At 36.4% G+C, this 17678-nt stretch overlaps 1 protein-coding gene across 1 annotated transcript in view; it reads left to right on the forward strand.

Moving 5' to 3' along the window:
* The window catches only part of OTOGL (otogelin like), a 159594-nt gene that overhangs the window by 89862 nt on the left and 52054 nt on the right, over positions 1 to 17678 (forward strand). The window contains 8 exon segments of the mRNA XM_007457657.1: positions 1254 to 1370; positions 2243 to 2399; positions 3068 to 3094; positions 8179 to 8346; positions 10095 to 10373; positions 12362 to 12479; positions 16711 to 16790; positions 17099 to 17167. Coding sequence (XP_007457719.1) covers positions 1254 to 1370; positions 2243 to 2399; positions 3068 to 3094; positions 8179 to 8346; positions 10095 to 10373; positions 12362 to 12479; positions 16711 to 16790; positions 17099 to 17167 — 1015 coding nt within the window.

Below are 17678 nucleotides of genomic sequence, written 5' to 3' on the forward strand. Positions count from 1 at the left end.
GAGCATCCCTTTAGAACGTGTCAGGAAGACTGGAGTGAGTATGGTGCCTAACAGGAATTTTAAGAAGTTCAGTATGGCTGTGGTGGAAGGTTTGAAGTAGGGAATGGCTGGAATGCAAAATATAAAGCTGCAAGATACGTGTTCTAGGATCTGGACTCGAAGGCCCTAAATTAGTTAGGCTCTTATAATCCAGCTAAGAAATGTTAAATTAGTGAAGATTTAGAAAACTATCTAAGTCTGAGAGACATCTGAAACATCAGCATCTGTTGAAAGGACTGCATGAGGAAAGATGAATTTGGAGAATTCAAGAATGCCTCCGAGCTTCCTGGCTTATTGCATAGACACTGGTCCTCTTCCAGGAGACAGGGCACAGAGGAAAGTGGGTGGTAGGGGACAGTGGGGACAGGACAATGGTGTAAGATAAGTACATTTTAGAATTTGTTGAGAGAGAAGTGACAGAGATATTTATGTGGAAATGTCCCAATTTTTGAGATCTCAGAAAAGAGATATGGGCTGGAAATATGGATTTGGTAGTTACTATAATATTCAGGTTGCTGAAAGCATGAGAAGTGTATAGAATGAAAAAAACAGAGATTTGAAGATCAAGTCTTGCAGAGAAGGGAGGTGGGAGGAGGATGAAGAGTGGCAGCAAATGAACTAGGAGGAAACCCTAGTGGTGCCACTGGAAACACATGAGAGACATGTAAGAAGGGTAAAGTATGAAACAGAATCAAAGACAGCGAAAGGGCAAGTGAGGTGAAGATGGAAAAGTTGCCTTTATTTTTAGTAACAAGATCAATGATGGCCTTCTCCAGGCCAGTTTCAGGGAGGTGGATTAGAAGAGGCGGAGACCGAATTGTTTAGTATGTGGGAGGTGAGCCTGTAGACACTTGAGTGTATGCAACTTCTCAGAGGATGGCTTGTGACAGAAATGAAGGATGTGAAAATTAAAGGAAAGAGAATAATTTGCTTAGGCAATTTTTTTAGTCATGTAATGCTGCACTTGACAGTTTAAAAAAGATTTACCTTCACTCTCTAATATTTTCATGATTTTAATAGTAAATTTAGTTGCTTTCAAAAATAATATATACTGTTAACACTGAGTTGGCTGAGCACAGGTGCTTTAGGTAAAGTCTGTCTAAAAGAATGAGAATATATTAGGTATGATTGGGGTGGATGCAGTCAGATTAGGTTACTCTGGTTTCAGCTTCAGAAACCACCCCTTAAAAACATTCTTTTCTCTTTTTCCACAGTGTGAAACCCCAAGTGAATTATTTAAACCTTGTGAGGCACATCAAAACAAATTTCCTTATGCCAAGAGAGAATGCTCCATTTTGTACAGTGATGTTTTTGCTCCTTGTCGCAATGTGGTAAATGAATGCTTTACTATACTTTCCAATTTAAACAAGTACTGCTGTATTTATAATATTGAGATGAACAGGACAAATAATTTAGCTACCCATTGGCTTTTCAGGTATACTATCTAACCCTTGTTAGGAAGACAAATTTGGGAGTTTGTTTTTCTGTGGCACTGACACATTTAGTTGATTTACATTCTTCCTGACTCCATCTTATTTAACAGCGTATATAATGCTTGTTAATGATCTGTTTCAGTTTATGAAACATTTTTACGTCCATCATCAAAGCCATAAATGACTGATCAAAGGCATAAATGCTTATTTTTCTTCAGAGGACACTACCAAATGGGCATTCTTCTCCTTAACCCAAAGTATAGTTTAAAAGTATTATTAGTGACACATTTAAAATGGTTTTAGAAGCACATCCCAAGATTGAATGTAATTTATTTAGAAATTTAACTTTTTAAATGTCTTTCCAACATAATAATTTTAGGTTCCAATAGAAGTTTTAAAAATAGTTTAAGATATTATTAAAAACTAAGCAAAAGTACATTTGTAAGTAGAACATTCTTTTAATGCCATGCGAATATGCCAATAAAGAAGCAATGAGCTTCTACAGATATTAATCTGTTGTATTGCAGATGTTGAAGTTATATTTGTTAGTCCCGTTACCTGTGTTGCTAGTTCTTTGATCTTACATTTGCCTAATAAATTCCTTTGGATGAATAGAAGTTTGAGATATTGAGAACTCTCTAGGTGGCAGTGTTAAGCTGATAATAGCAAATTTTGAAAATCTACCAGTTAGTTTTCTCTTAGAAGGTTGAGTTTTAATCAGTTGTAGTTAGTACTTTTTGAAATTAATTTATCTTTCACTTCATTTTCAGATTGATGTTACTTCTTTTGCCAAAAATTGTCATGAAGACACGTGTAACTGTAACCTTGGTGGGGATTGTGAATGTTTATGCACAAGTGTAGCAGCGTATGCATACAAGTGTTGTCAGGAAGGGGTTTCTGTTCACTGGAGATCATCTACTATTTGTTGTGAGTATCCTCTCAGGGCATCATGATTAGGTGGGAACCTTATGAAGAGATTCATATTGTCTTATCTTAGAAGTGATACCATGGACTCATGGAAATAGAATTTCTTTAAGATGAGTAAATTTTATACTCTTTTGACAATGCAGATAAATTGTAGTATAGCTAAAGGATTTATGAAAGAAACTTTGAAGTAAGTTTTTCTGTTCTGTGTTAGACTGTTATGACTGTAACATTTGAACTACAAATTGTTTACATACCATCTTCAGAGATACTGTTTATGACTATTTCTCTTATGGCTATGAAATTCCACTGTTCTGCTGATAAGAGACATAGTTTTAAAAACATCATTTTGAATTTGTGTTCAGATTTGACTCTAAACTTTTCATTTACTTATGCAGATAGTCATCTGATGAACAGCTTATGATTTTAACACTTTCAGTGGACATCTATGAATTGGCAGATGTATTTGCCTACCTATAAAATAATCTTAGGAAATTTAATGAATTATTACAGAGCACTCTTAAAGAATCCTCTTTGCTCAGAGAAAACTCGCAAATAATGATGTCATTCTGAGTTCTTTCACTTTGTCATTGATAAACCATATCTTGCATATATTCAGATAAGTGGTGAGATCCTTATTTAGTTTAACATTTCTTCTTTTTTCCTTTTAGCACTCGATTGTGACTATTACAATGAAGGTATGTGACATTTAAAGAATATCACTATAGTATTCTATTAAATATATCTTCAGATTCAAAGTTCTTGAACAAGTTTGCTGGGAACAAGGTATGAAGAGTTCGTAATTTGGCATACAGTTAACCCTTGAACAAGGAGGGGGCTAGGGGCGCCAACCCTCTGCGCAATTGAAAATCCATGTATGGCTATGTAGAGAGGAAAAGATGATTTTCAGGAGAAGAGGATACAGTCTGAAGGTAGGAAGTTGGGAACATATACATTTAGGGAATGGCAAGTGGGCCAGGAAGGATTAGAGATGTAAGAAGGAAACTGAGGTAGAGCTGAGTCCCCTGGGCTGAGTCACAGGACAGTTTCCAGGACTTTCTGAATGGAGATTTAGTGGTCTTCTAATAACGCACTACCTTTGCTGGGAACCAAAAGCTATAGTGTGGTTGTCATTAACTGCAGCTGAAGTCAGATCTGGATTAGAGTCCACTCTCTGTCACATATAAACATTGTGAACCTGGTTAAGTCATTTAAGTTTAATTATTTTGTTTATTTATTTCTATGTTTGTTGTGAGCTTAAATGAGACACTGTAGGTCACCTATACTGCTGGAACAAAATAAAGCCTTATTAAATGGTGCTGTTATGATAACTAAAAAAAAAAAAGAAAATCCATGTACGGTTAATAGTCACCCTGTATATCTGCAATTCTGCATCTTCAGATTCAACCAACCATGGACTGTATAGTACTGTAGTATTTACTCTTAAAACAAATCTGCGTATGAGTGGACTTGCACAGTTCAAACCCATGTTGTTCAAGTGCCAACTGTATGACTCGATGAAAGCCATTGCCTTCTAAAATGTATCTAAATTTCTAAGTATTTGTGCTAAAATTTATTCCCTGTAAAATAAAAGTGTTGTAACTAAGTTCTCAGCACCTAGGAGGCTCTCAGTAGTTTTTGAATAACATGAATGAATGAATGAGTAAAGCTAGCTAATTTTTTAGGTTAAAAGGTTGAAAGATATATACCAAATGTATACCTTTTACCATTATGAATAAATATGGACATTATTCAAACTTTTATTATGTTGTGGAAATCAAAGAAACATACTATAATATAGGAATTTATTTAGCCATCATTTTAGGCAAAATAATTATTTATATCTTATCAGAATGAGAACTTACTGATTTAGTAATAATGAAAATCTCCTAGTCTCCCAAGCATTCAGATTTGCAATGGGAAGTCTAAGAGGAGGTGCTGCCTAAAACTAAGGCATAGATTTAAGAGACAGAGAATTATATCCTCATTGAAAATGCCAGACATTTGCAGAATTGAAGCCTGCTTTTTGTCAAACCTATTTAATGAGGAAGGCATAGCCACTTAAACCTAATTCAGACAAATAAGATGATCCAGGGAAGTGTCCACTTTGACGGTAACTGGACAAAAACCCATGATGAGTAGGTTAGAGTAATAGTTATAGGAAAGCTGATCCATTAAAGAAAAAAACCAAACAACCAATGCAAAGTATTTTCCATGACTTATTGAGCCAGGAAGAAATCTGTCAGCTGTAAAAGTACAAAGAAAGCCAGAAAATTTTAGTAAAATAGAGATGATGAATTAAAAAGAAAATGGACATTTTAGTCTTTGGTTGTTTCTGTTATATCTTTGGAAGTTTGAAGAGGAAAAAAATCCCACATTAAAAAAATTCTGTGTTTGTTAAAAGAAAATCTAAAACAAACATATTTCCCACACCACACCCACTCCACATCAATCCTTTGGATTCCATGCTTAAGATGAGACTGATTGCCTAATATTAAGTACCTAATAATAAAAATGGCTTTTGTTGTGTTAACTATACCTATATCATATAATTTAAGCTTCAAAATATGCCTGAAAGACATAACATTATTATTATCATTATTAACACTTACAAAGGAGGAAATTGAGGCATAGGTGAATTAAATAAATTGGTCAAAGTCGTTTAGCCAAAACGTGGTAAATGGATTTATAAACAATCTAAGTTCAGAACCCATGAGCTTGATCTCCATGCTACACTGCCTAGTTATGATTAGCACATCCTAGTCTAGGAATGAGCACCACACATCGTTATCATATGCTGTACACAGCGTACACAGACAGCAAGTTGAGAAAACGCTCCAATAACTTCCTTGCTTAAGAATTCCTTCCTCACACAGTTCTGCTGTGAAAATCTCCATCTGTGCCTTTGTACTTTCTGGCGTTCCTTCTGCAGGCCCTTGGAAACAGAAGCAGAATTTTCTATGAATATTGAATTTCTACCTCTTGCTGCTTGGTACATTTTGCTTTTTGTCAATAAGTCTGCTGCACTTCTACTGATGGTTTGTTTCCCTAATGTGTTACAAGTTTCTTCAAACCAGTTCTTCTAGTTTCATTTGTAATACTGTATTGGTAGTATTCAGAGGTGAACACGGGGCGTTCGGCCTTCATGAGACCCACGAGAGACAGAGATTCTGTTTCCTATGATCAAAGTAATAGGGAACAGAGTCAACGTGCCAAGGAGAGGAAGAGTCGTGAAAGTAACGTGATCAAGGTAGATAATTGAATGGGAATAAAGAATTGTGGAAGTTGTTGATAGTAATAAAAAGAAAAAAGTTTTAAATGAGTATTCTTAATTTGTTTCATCTCAAATAATTTCACAACTATTGTAAACTTACCTGGTCTTCTTTGGACATTCATAGCTGGCATTTTTCTCTGGACACTATGTTATTAAAATACTTAAATTATTCAAAGCAAATGCAGAGATAAATGATTGTGATTCTGTAGGAGGAAAAATTTTTTTAAAGTAGGAAAATTCAGAGGTTACTACTGAGATAAGTTCAATAATCCTTCACACAATGACTGTCTCTAGTATTTTCGTTTTTATGGCATTTGCTAAAAATATAAAGGTTCTATTGCTGTAGGGAGTTAAGACTTCAAGATCCTGCTAAAATTTGTTGTGCAAGTTTTAAGTTCAGAGTGATTTTATTAGATCAGATATTCTTAATACTGTGCTTAAATAATAATTACAGGAAATGATTGCTTTTAGTAGACAGTGAAATTATAATTCTCCCTGCAGAAAATTAATGATAAAGTCAGTGACTTTTGTCCCTCAATTGCTAGTGAAAATGCAGGAAAACAATTCAGACACAAGATATCCATCGACTGGGAATCAGTTCAGGAGCTTTCGATTTTTATACACATGGATTTCTCAGCTGACAGTCGTCTCTTCAGGTTGCTGTAGGAAGGTACTTGTGCAGTAGGGGAGAGAATATTTTGTTTAGTGGTCTATCTCCTTTCTCCTGTTCTTCTCTTGGACATCTGTGAGGGTGCTTGAAGCCCACAAGCTGTAGTTGTATATGTCGTCTTCATTTTGAATTGAATCTCATGATTTACATGTTTATATACCTATTTGTACATTATTTACATATTCACACAAATCTAAATTGGTGTATATTTTCATCTTGGAAGTTTATGTTGCTCTTGTCTTCACTAGAAAATGAGCTAGTAGGTGGTGGAGACTAATGATATAGTTTTCTTGGGTGTTGTAGACTTTGGCTCATAGAGAAACTGTGCAGGGTATATATTTGTAACAGTGGTGGGGAGTCCATTGCTGCCAGGCTCATAGCGAACATCTTCACTGCATCTGCTCGGTTCCATCTTGGTGTGGGGGGCAGAGGTTTTCAAAGCTCCATGTGCACTCAGGGTGTCTGAGTCCCTCCTAAAGCTCCTTCCCCATGGCTTAGAGGTGTCCCTAGCTGCTCAGTGGTGAAGTGTCTCAGCTGATGAGTCAGTGGATGGGACAGCACTTGAAGATTCATCCTATAATCCCTACCTTCTCCTGTTCCTCATGATGGAAATTTTGGTTCTTGCTCTCCTTCCTGTTTGGGAGACTTTGTAACCCTCTAATCCAATTCTCTTCTCCCCTTCTCTTAGGCTTGGTCTTCATCCTGAAAGGGAAAAAACCCAGGTTGTGGGTTTCTTTGAATTTTTTTCCACCCATCTTAAGAGTAGTCTGGGAAAGGAAAACTGTCCTTGAGATAAAAATTGGAGAAAAGAGGAAAAGTGAAATTCACTGAGAGCAACCAGATTGTTCTTTTCTGAAACCACCTATTGCACCTATATTAGCATTTTACATAACCTACACGTAAATATCTACACATATCTGTAAAAGTACACAGCTAATAATTATGTAATTTAGAAAATTCAGAAGAAACCTCAAAGTTTTATAGCACCTCACTTATTTTAAAACATTAAACGTCATAGAGATTGGGTTGAAGGTAAACTGACGTTATTATCATAAAACTTAACGCATCAATTTATTTTTAATATTAGTGAATTTTAAAATTAATTTATATAGTTTTCTTTATAAGATGAAGTTTGTAGGAATACTACTTTGACTGAGTTTCAGGTTTGGTTCTACACTAAGTAGTTTTTCTACTGTAGTATATATTTTTCACTTTATATGAAACCATTGAAGTGTATGGAAATGATAGCATAAGTAAAATGACATTTGACTTCTCTGTTCAACATCATCTTATTTTCTTCTTTATAGACATACCTCACTGATGAAATTCAGTAATCCCCAAGATAGTAAAATATTGTATATCATGTCTGTGAATTCTGTGTTAATGTAATGCAGCCTATTAAGGAGAGATGATTTTTAGAAGACTATCAAAATACCTTACCATTGATAGAACTAAGCTTAAGTTTATTGAGAGTAGATTAGAGTCTTGGAATATTAGAGTGAAAGGTTACCTAGACAAACATCTTCAAACGGGTGAGAAAATTTGAGGTCTAGAAAGCTTAAGTCAACCTTTTATCCATCTAGGTTTACATGTACATATACATATACACATACGCAATCATGTATATATATATTCTAAACTGCATATTCTAAATATGTATATATTCCAAATCAATATAATCTTTTTGAAAAGAGTTGTTATTTTGTTACTGATGAATGTTTAAATGCTCAGTAATTTTCGGAGTATTTTTTGGTATTAGAACTTATTCCATTGAAATGACAGCTTGAAATATAAAAATCCTATGCCAACTTATAATTCTCTCATTTGCATTTAACTAGGGCTTGGAGAAGGACCATATATGCTGGCAAGTTATGGGCAGACTGGCCTTATTCTGGGGGTCAATATGACCAGTAGAAACATTTTCTCTCTGCCAAGAAGTAGTATTCATGGCAATTTCTTTTTTACTTTTATGATCACTCCAGGCCTTTTCAAAGAGAAGGCATCATGTAAGTATAATTTCCAACTGAAAGTAAGAATTTAGTTTTCCATTGACCTTTTTTCATTTATTCATGCAGTAAATATTAATTGGGGAATCTAATATGTTTATGACATTTTTCTAGGTGCTCTAAAGGATTTGAAATAAAATAAGACACTGGTATACAAACTAGCTCTCTCTTGTACATAAAATTTCTTTGTTTATCTATTGGCATATATAGATGCAATTAGAATTGCAATTGTTTGGTTGAGTGTTTGGTCCCAAATAAAGCACAGCTTCAGTTTTCATAGCATTAAATCACAGGACTTAATTTGAAATTTTTGAAAAATAGTCTGCTGATAATTAACATGTGAAAGATTTTAATGCCAGATTAAAGTAAAAGAAAAAAAGTTGTGATTTAATATCAAGCAAGTTAAATTAAGACCATAAATCAAAGTCTAGATAGTCATTGAGACGGTCTGTTTTTCTTACGTGGCCTTGTCTGTTGTGGTACCTGGCACCACACTTACTGGTTTGCCCCTGTAGATCTATACTGGTCTTATCCACTTGGCACCTGTTCTGCCTGGTGGTTAGTGTCCCCTTCTGATCCATGATGTTCAGGCTACATTGTTACTATTCTTACCCTGCTTAGAACCATGCATGGTGTGTTCTATAAACTTAGGAAATATTTATTGAATGAATGAATCCGACTTAAGTTTCACTTAATTCAGAGAAATCTCCCGATTTTCCAGTTAAAATAAATTGCTCCATTCTTGTCAAAAGAGCTCCTTTACTTCTTTTTAATCTGTGAAAACACCTATCACAGTCTAAAGTTCTAGTTTATATATTAGTTATATATTTTTTCTCTTATAAAAATATCTTTCATTTTTCTTTGCATCTTCCAGTGCTCAGCAGAGGGGTTTGTAAGTTTTAGGACACAATAAATGCCTTTGGAATCGTTTATTGGATTTGAGAGAGCTCTTCATTGTATGATTTACAAAAATTAATTTTTTAAATAGAAAAATCCTAGTACATTTAAATTAAGGAATTAAGACCTAAAGAAATTAAGGTTTAAGAAATTAAATCTAAAATCTCAATGAAGAAACTTACGCCATGGGTTTTATAAATATAAGGGAAACTTTTAAAGTGCATAACAAAAAAGCATGGCGCTTCTCAAATGCTTTGTAGTTGTTCGTTAGCTTTCTCATCATCTCTTGGGAAATAGACAATAATGTTGAGCAAATAGTCTTTTCTTAATGCAGTAAAATCACTTGCAAGAACATTTGCTCATTAAGAATCCAGTGATATTGAAATGCAGCACCATGTTTAAATTGATCTGTTTCTCTACTCTCCTTTTCTTTTCTATCATGCAATTTAGCCATTTGTAGATTTTGTACATTTGAAAATGTTAAAGCTTGCAAGTACAAATGTGTGTCCAATTAACTGTTCAACTACTTGTATGGAATTGTACATTCTGGGGTCCTAAGTTGATACTTCTTTTTTTTGCCCCAAAACATGATCAATTATTTAAAAAATGGAACTTATCAAAGACTGATTATTTTTGGAGCTGTCACTTTATGCATTGCATTAAAATACTATTTTTTCCTTTAGAGATCTTATAATTCATTTCTGAAATCTTTGAGATTGGCATTAACTATGTATGACAATTGTGCAGTTCTGTTTTTGTCAGCTTTATAAGTGAATTTTATAATGCCAGTGCTGATGATCTGCCTTCTGCAGAGAACCCAGGGAGTTGTCAAACACTGCTCTGTTTTACAGCATTGGCACTTGTTTCCTTGGAATCTGCTGAAAGGCCAAACTACTTTCTCTATGTCCATGATGATGACACTCTTATTCTGAAACTGTGGGAGGTGAATTCAGCCTTTCATCGGAGAGCCACATTTTTTCACCATCAGGGCCTCTGGATTCCTGGTTACAGTGCTTTTGAGTTATGCAGCAAGAAAGGCTTTTTCATCATATTGACAGATTCTAGTGCCAAAGCATCAAAATATGATGATTCTGAAGAATTTAAACATTTAAGTAGCTTCAGCATAGAAGGTATGTTTCCTGAGATCTTCAAATACAGATTAAGTAGATAACTTAAATAATGACAGAATATTTATTAGGTTTTAATTTAAAAATCATTTTTAATATGTATAATTAGTTGCATGACCTTTTATGACCTTAGTAAGTTTCTTAACCTCTCTGCCTCTCAGTTTACGCATCTGTAAAATGGGAGACATAATAATACCTACTTCATAGGGTTATAGTATTACATAAGTTAATGTGGTAAATTGTTAGAACAGCCTTAAATGATGTTATTTTTATGATTGTCTCAATGATTACTTTCAGTGCTGTCTGGGCTTTGGAAACAGAACTTACCCATGTCTCCTTGTTGTCTAGTTTTGTATCTACCTTTTCCTTCATTAGAAGGCAACTTCTCATATAGTTTGATTCTTAATGATAAAGACAATGTGTTTATCTCTGTTCTTTGAATACTATGGAGTCTGGTTCCACTGACCTCTAGAAGATTTTTCTGGTTCAGCAGAATCCTGGTCTTATTTCTAGAGATCCTTGCTGTTCTATAGCTATTGAATTTTCTAAATTTCAGAGAGGAATCCTCACTGCCTTATCCAGTGTTTAAAAGTCATGCTTTATTTTCAAAACCTAAGAGCTCGATATCTGTCTTGGGTCTCCCAAACAAATTTTTTTCTTTCTAACAGACTCTTCTAAGTCAGTCTAAGAGAGCTAATCATTTGCCTTTTTTTTGTTGTGGACACATTTCTATAAATCTCTTTGGATTTTAGAAAATTCAAACTGAGCTTCAAATTTTTGCCTATTGAATAGGGTTCCTGGACTCATGAGAAAAAGAGTCACTGACATGGCTATACAACATTCTATAGAGTGAGCATGATATTTTTACTTGAATTTACTTAAAAGTTGAATTTTGCAAGCCTTTATTTCCTCTCCAATACACAAATCTGCTCCATTAGAACCAGACTCAGGCCTTACCTGAGCTTTGGACAACTGCAGCCAATGGCATCATCAAAATCTCAGAAACTCATCTTTGTGGGCTTCCCAAACCTAGGATACACTAGGGGTTTATTCTAGTCTTGGAACCAACCCTCTCTCATGCCCCATGATTCTAGTAACCCAGGTCTAATGAGTATTTTAATATTTAGATACATAGATGCCTTCCAGAAAGCCTTATTTTCCTTCTCATACCTTGGAATTGAATTCCACATCTGAAGTCCAAGAACCATAACCTGCTTCCTGAACTTTCTCCCTTATGGAGCTCTCTCCTTCAGAGGTAGTTTTGGACTGCTGCAGAAGGACTGGTCTATGATGTGGGAAGGGGAAAATATTAGCAGAGTGTGCAGGAGAGAAATCTTCAGTCAAGGAAGGTTTTTCTAACTACAAGCATGTATTATTAAAACCTATTCATTCATTTTTGTCATTAGATAATACCGTGTACAAGGCAATGAGCTAAGTTCTGTGAGAAGAACAGAGATGGAGTGTTTTCCTTACGTCTGATCTCAGGCAATAAATATGTCTTTGGTCTTGTCACTTTTCCAGTTGTTTGAATTTTGCAAGTCACTTGGCTCCTCTTAGCCTCAATTCCTTCATTTATAAAATGGAGGTAATACCCACTCAACAGGATTGTTGCAAGGATAAAATAAAATTACGGACAAAAAATTATTTTGCAAAAAATAAAATTCCAAACAAGTGTATGCTATTATCATGATACATAGATCAATGAACACCCACTAAACATAAAGAAAGGAAGAAGATTTAGAATTTTCCTTGGCCTCCTGCACCTCTTGCTTTTTTAAATGTTTGGAAGATAAACTAACATTTTGATATTCAACCTGAGCATGAGATGCTTTGATCAGCAAGCAATTACAATGCTTTTTATTCCCCATAGCCCTGTCTTTTCCACAGCATTATAATCAAAGAAAGATCAAACCCTAAAGGTTTACTATCATAAATCATTATTTTTTAAGCTGTCCATTTTTGTACACAATCTAAATTTCATTTTTCCCCAGAAATCCAGGCAGCAGTGCCTTACAGGAGGATGTGTGAATGGAGATATGAACCTTGTGCCACTCCCTGTTTTAAAACGTGTAGTGACCCTGCAGCTCTAGCATGTAAATTTCTTCCACCGTAAGTCATGTTTAACCATTCATGAACAGATTCTAGCATTAGCAGATTCTGCTGTCAGTGATTTTTTTTTCCTTAGATTAAAAAAATTCTTAACAATAATTTGTTCTAGATACTCATTCATGAATTTATTTTGTTTTATTCAAGCAGTAGTTATTGAGGGTCTGCTATATGCCAGCAATTCTTCTAGCTGTTAGGGATACAGTATTGAACAAAGTATTTACCTTTCCACAGCTTAAACATTTTGTTGCATTGAGGCAGAGAATAAAAAATAAAAATGTAAATATATAATGCAATATATTGTTAGATGGACTTATGTATTCTGGAGAAAAATAAAGGAAGATAAGGGAAACAGGGAGCCTAAGGCAGGTGTGTGTGTGTTTACTCATTAATGTAGGGTGGTCAGGGAAGATTAGGCTGACAAGGTGATATCTAGTAAGAGATGTGAAGGAAGTGAGGGAACTAGCCATGTGGATATCTGGGGAAAGAGCCTTTCAATCTGAGAAACGTGTAAAGGTCCTGAGATGGGAATGTGTTTGGTGTGCTTGAGGATGAGCAAGGAGGCCAGTTAATTGGAGCAAAGTGAACAAAATTGAGAGGTAGGAGAAGAGAGCAGAGAATCATAGTGGTGGGGGAATCATATAGGGCCTTGTAGCCTGTTGTGAGGACTCTTTTTTTTTTTTTTTTTTTTTTTTGCGGTACGCGGGCCTCTCACTGTTGTGGCTTTCCCCGTTGCGGAGCACAGGCTCCGAATGCGCAGGCTCAGCGGCCATGGCTCACGGGCCCTGCCGCTCCGCGGAATGTGGCATCTTCCGAGACCGGGGCACGAACCCGTGTCCCCTGCATCGGCATGCGGACTCTCAACCACTGCGCCACCAGGGAAGCCCTGAGGACTCTTTTTCTCTGAGTAACGTCCTGGTGTATTTTGGGCAGAGGAGTGACAGGATCTTTTAAAATATTTACACTGGCTATTGCACTGACTTTTGGTGAGGGGAAGAACAAGGGCAGAACTGGGCAGTAATACAGACATGAAGGGGATTTGACTAGGTTGGTAGCCCTGGAGGTTATGTGGGAATTGAACAGATTCTGGATATATTTTGAACTTAGGGCCATAAGGGATGCTGATAGAGTCAATGTCAGTTATGAGAGAAAGAGGAGTTAAGGACTGCAGTTCAGGTCTCAGCATTTTGTAGGTTTCAGAATTATATGAAATCACCATTTTTGTGGTCAAAACTGGTCATATATCAACAAACTCGAATGATTTCAATTTAACGGAAGGGCTGAGTTGCCATTTACTAAGATAAGGAATATGTTAGGAGGAGCAGTTTGGAGGAAAAGCCAGGAATTTGGTTTTGAGGATTTTAAAATTCAAACTGAAAATTGTTCATTGGATTTGGTGATCTGGAGAATAGGAAGAGGCAAAATGGAGATAAGCAATGTAACAGCTTCTTTTTTTTAAATTTTTTTTTTTTAAGGAGTTTTGTTGTAAAGGAGAACAGAGAAATGCAACAGTAGTAGGAGGGAATATTTTTAAAAGAATCATTTTCTATTATTCATTTATGAGCTTCTGCTCTACAACAAACACTGGCACTAGAAAAGCTTCTGGCATATGAGTAAATGAGATGTAGCCCTTATTTCCAGGAGCTCACAGTCTTTAGGAAGAAGACAGGAACAATAGCAGATAATTGACAATACAGGGGAAAGAGGGCTAGAGGAATAACCACCACAACAGCTAGCACATTGAAGTATTTACAGCATGACACACACTGTGCTAAGTGCTGTACAATTGGAAGAGAAAACAAACCGAGGCACAGAGAAGTTAAGCAACTTGCCTCAGACCACACAGTTTGCAGGCAGCAGAGCCAGAGTTTGAACAACTACATCCTGTTGGGTAACAGGTGCTATGGGAACAGAGAGAAGGAAATGATATTTCTGTTTATTTTCTTAAAAATAAAAACAACCAGTTCTTTCTGAAACGAAGTCTTCACCATTCACTTGGACCTCCCACATTCACAAACCTATTTCCTGTCTCTTCTGGGAGCCATCGGGAGGAGGGGAAATAACAGGGGCCCCATAGGAAGGAGAGCACGTGGGGGAGGAAGGAAGAAAGAGAGAGGGGCAAGGCCAGCCCTGGCACTGGGGAGGAGATGGAGCTGTATCTTGAAGTGGCATTTGGCTAGTTTATTTCTTGTGGCATACCGAGTCTCCAGGGTGGTTGAACCCAGATCCTCAACGCTTCCATTGTTTCGTCTGTAGCTCCCCCGAAGTTTCGTTTTTGGTACAGTTAGAACGCAGAGAAGAGACTCGGCACGAAACTTCACCCCTGCCAAACTGTTTCTCATCTCTGTCTTCACCACTATTTCCTTTCTACTTCTTCCGGTTCCCTGGGCTGAGGCACCTCATTATGGCTCCCCCTGGTACTTGCAGTCCTGAGGGGAGACTCGAGTACTGAGTTGGCGTGTCAACATAGCCCTGCACGCCTCCTTCAAGTCCCCAGCAGAACCACCCTGCTTGTTCTAGATGATTTCAGTTTCTGGCACATAGCAAGTGTTGAAAATAAAAATATCTAGTGGAAATGAGAACTTTTATGAGAAAAGATGCCAACTAGCATACCACAGAGCCCATATGTAAGCAGAGCTATCCCTATTACATAATATACCTATTATAAGAACTGTTCTACATCTGAGGCATATTTATCAGTCAGAAGTTGACTAGATTACCAGTTGTATGACAAAATAAAGAGGACCCTGCTGTGTGCAACCATGATGACATTTTAAAGGAACAAGTTACTGGGTTTTGGAAGATGATTTTAAAACGATAGCTGTGGTTTTGACTTGCATAAAGCAACTGCAGAATAATTGAGTTGCATAAAAAATGATGTTTATTTAATGTGAGGATAATCAACCGGCCCTAGTATTTTCAGTAATCTAGTAACTTTTTCTTTTTTGCTTGACAGAGTTTAGAGTAGGATAGGAATGTCATATACTGGTTAAAATTTTATTACTTAAGTTCACTTTATGAAATAAATAATTGGTCTCATAAGCTGAGCTGTTAATGTTTTTAAAAAAAATTTGTGAAGGAAGTATCCAAGAGATGGCCGAAGGGTCTTCTGTTAAAAAGAGAAATTAGCTTTTCTTGGTTTTGGATTTCCTTCCATGAACTAGTGCCCTCTGGTGGCAACATGTGCCCCTAGTGTCAAGTGAATTGGAAAGAGGCTGTATTTTTGGTCCAGATCTTTTACTTTATAGATAAGGCAAATGGAAATGTTTTAGAATATTAAAAATAGTATCATAGCCTGCTGGTGTATTTGAGAGGCAGATAAGCAAGCCTTTTTTAAACTATATGTACAGTAATTCTCTCTAGTAGGTATGAATTTAATAATTGGTTGTACATGAAGGATATATTTCTTTTGAATCAGAATAAATTGGACTCTGAGCCCCAACTGGACGAGAAGGAAGACTTTACCTCAGTCATTATCTTGGCTTCATTCCCTTAGAGGATAAGCATTCAGGATGGTCCTGCCTGTTTTTGGTCCCCGATTCCCAAACCCATGCTTCTTGAAATGTGGGCCTCCTGATTTCATGTGCCACACACAAGACCAGACGTTTTGGGGCTTGAAATTCAGTCTCCTTAGGCTCATATACAACCACCTCCTCCCAGAGCACGGCCACTATTTTGGGCACAGGCCCTGAGGCTCTTGAGAACTGCAGCCTCTGCCATCCCCCTTCCCTGTTCTCAGAGAAGAGCAACCATGTCCCACCTCCATCTCTGCCACCCAGAGATTTCTAATTACTTTTCAGTGACTTCAGGGCTTAATAATAAGCAGGGAGAGCCCCTGAACATTCTGTTTTTGTTCTACCAACATCCTTATGGATATTCAAAGAGTGTGTCTCTCTGCTTATATGTGGGGGAGTATAGGAAAGTAACGGTATGATGAACATAGAGTAAAATCACAATTATAGAACATGGCCTTAGTGTGTCCCAAACATAAGTGTATGTTTTGAATATTCTGTGTTCAGATTCTGCCTCAATCATGAATATTTCTTTATCATCCACTAGCTTGTGATTTTGTACAATGAGGTATGATGGAATAATAGCAAGCAGAGCACTGCTTAGTGCTTGACAAGGAGAATAGAAGAATTTTAGGAAAACTGTATCTTAGTTTCCTATATTAAATGTAATATATTTTTATATTAAATTTTTTTCTTACTTTAATTTTTTTTTTCATCTAAAGAGTTGAAGGATGCTTGCCCTACTGCCCTAAAAATATGATCCTTGATGAAGTCACTCTCAAATGTGTTTACCCAGAAGACTGTAAGTGTGAACCTTACTTCACGTATTCTGAAAAGTAAAATACCTGAATATTTTTTATATGATGGCAAGTGACTATAAACAGAAGTTTTAGACAGACAGTAAACCTTCATAAGATTCTTATTCATTGTCCTTTTCAAAGTTTTTGGATTCTGAATTACTTTCTAAACCATGTAAGTCTTTGCTCTCACATTCCTTCTGCATCCTCTCTCCAAAAATATTTTCCTTAAAGCTAAACATCCTTATATGAACTATGTGGGCTTCACTTTAAGCAAAACAGATTAAAGAAGAGTATCTTTGCTTCTTTGTAGGCATACCTCTGATTCCCACAGAACCAGCATTAATTTCTCCAGGTAAGCCATCTCTACCCATGTTTACAGGTATCATTACAACTTTAGACACTAAACTTAGCATCATGTAATTTAAATCTTGGCGCTCCTAAACAGCTACTGGTGTTAGTACTATCCCATCCATGAGAGAACCCAGCAGTCACTTTGGTGTCACTAAGTAGCTGTTCACTGGGTCAACAAGCCACATTTTCAGAATGGCTTCTACATTTGGTCCACCTCTGTCCCATTTCAGTTAGTATAGATAATAAGAACTTCCCTCATGTTTTTGCCTAGAATTTAGCTTTTGCTAAATCCTGATTAAATTTTCACAGTGACTAAGTTGACACTGAAGAGACTTTAAGGCAAATGAAGTCATCCTTTAAGCACTTTCATTCTCATTCCTGTGTCCTCTCCCAGCCTCTGGAGGAGGCATTCTGGGCTCAAACCCTCACTTCGCTCCCTCACTGTGAAACTTGCCTCAGGAAAGGATTGAATAAATCCACTCACAGTGAGGCTTGACAAACCTAATGTATTATATCTCCTGGGGTTATAATTTAGAAAA

Source organism: Lipotes vexillifer, unplaced genomic scaffold (assembly GCF_000442215.2).
Source record: "Lipotes vexillifer unplaced genomic scaffold, Lipotes_vexillifer_v1.1 scaffold117, whole genome shotgun sequence".
NCBI classification, from domain to species: domain Eukaryota; kingdom Metazoa; phylum Chordata; class Mammalia; order Artiodactyla; family Lipotidae; genus Lipotes; species Lipotes vexillifer.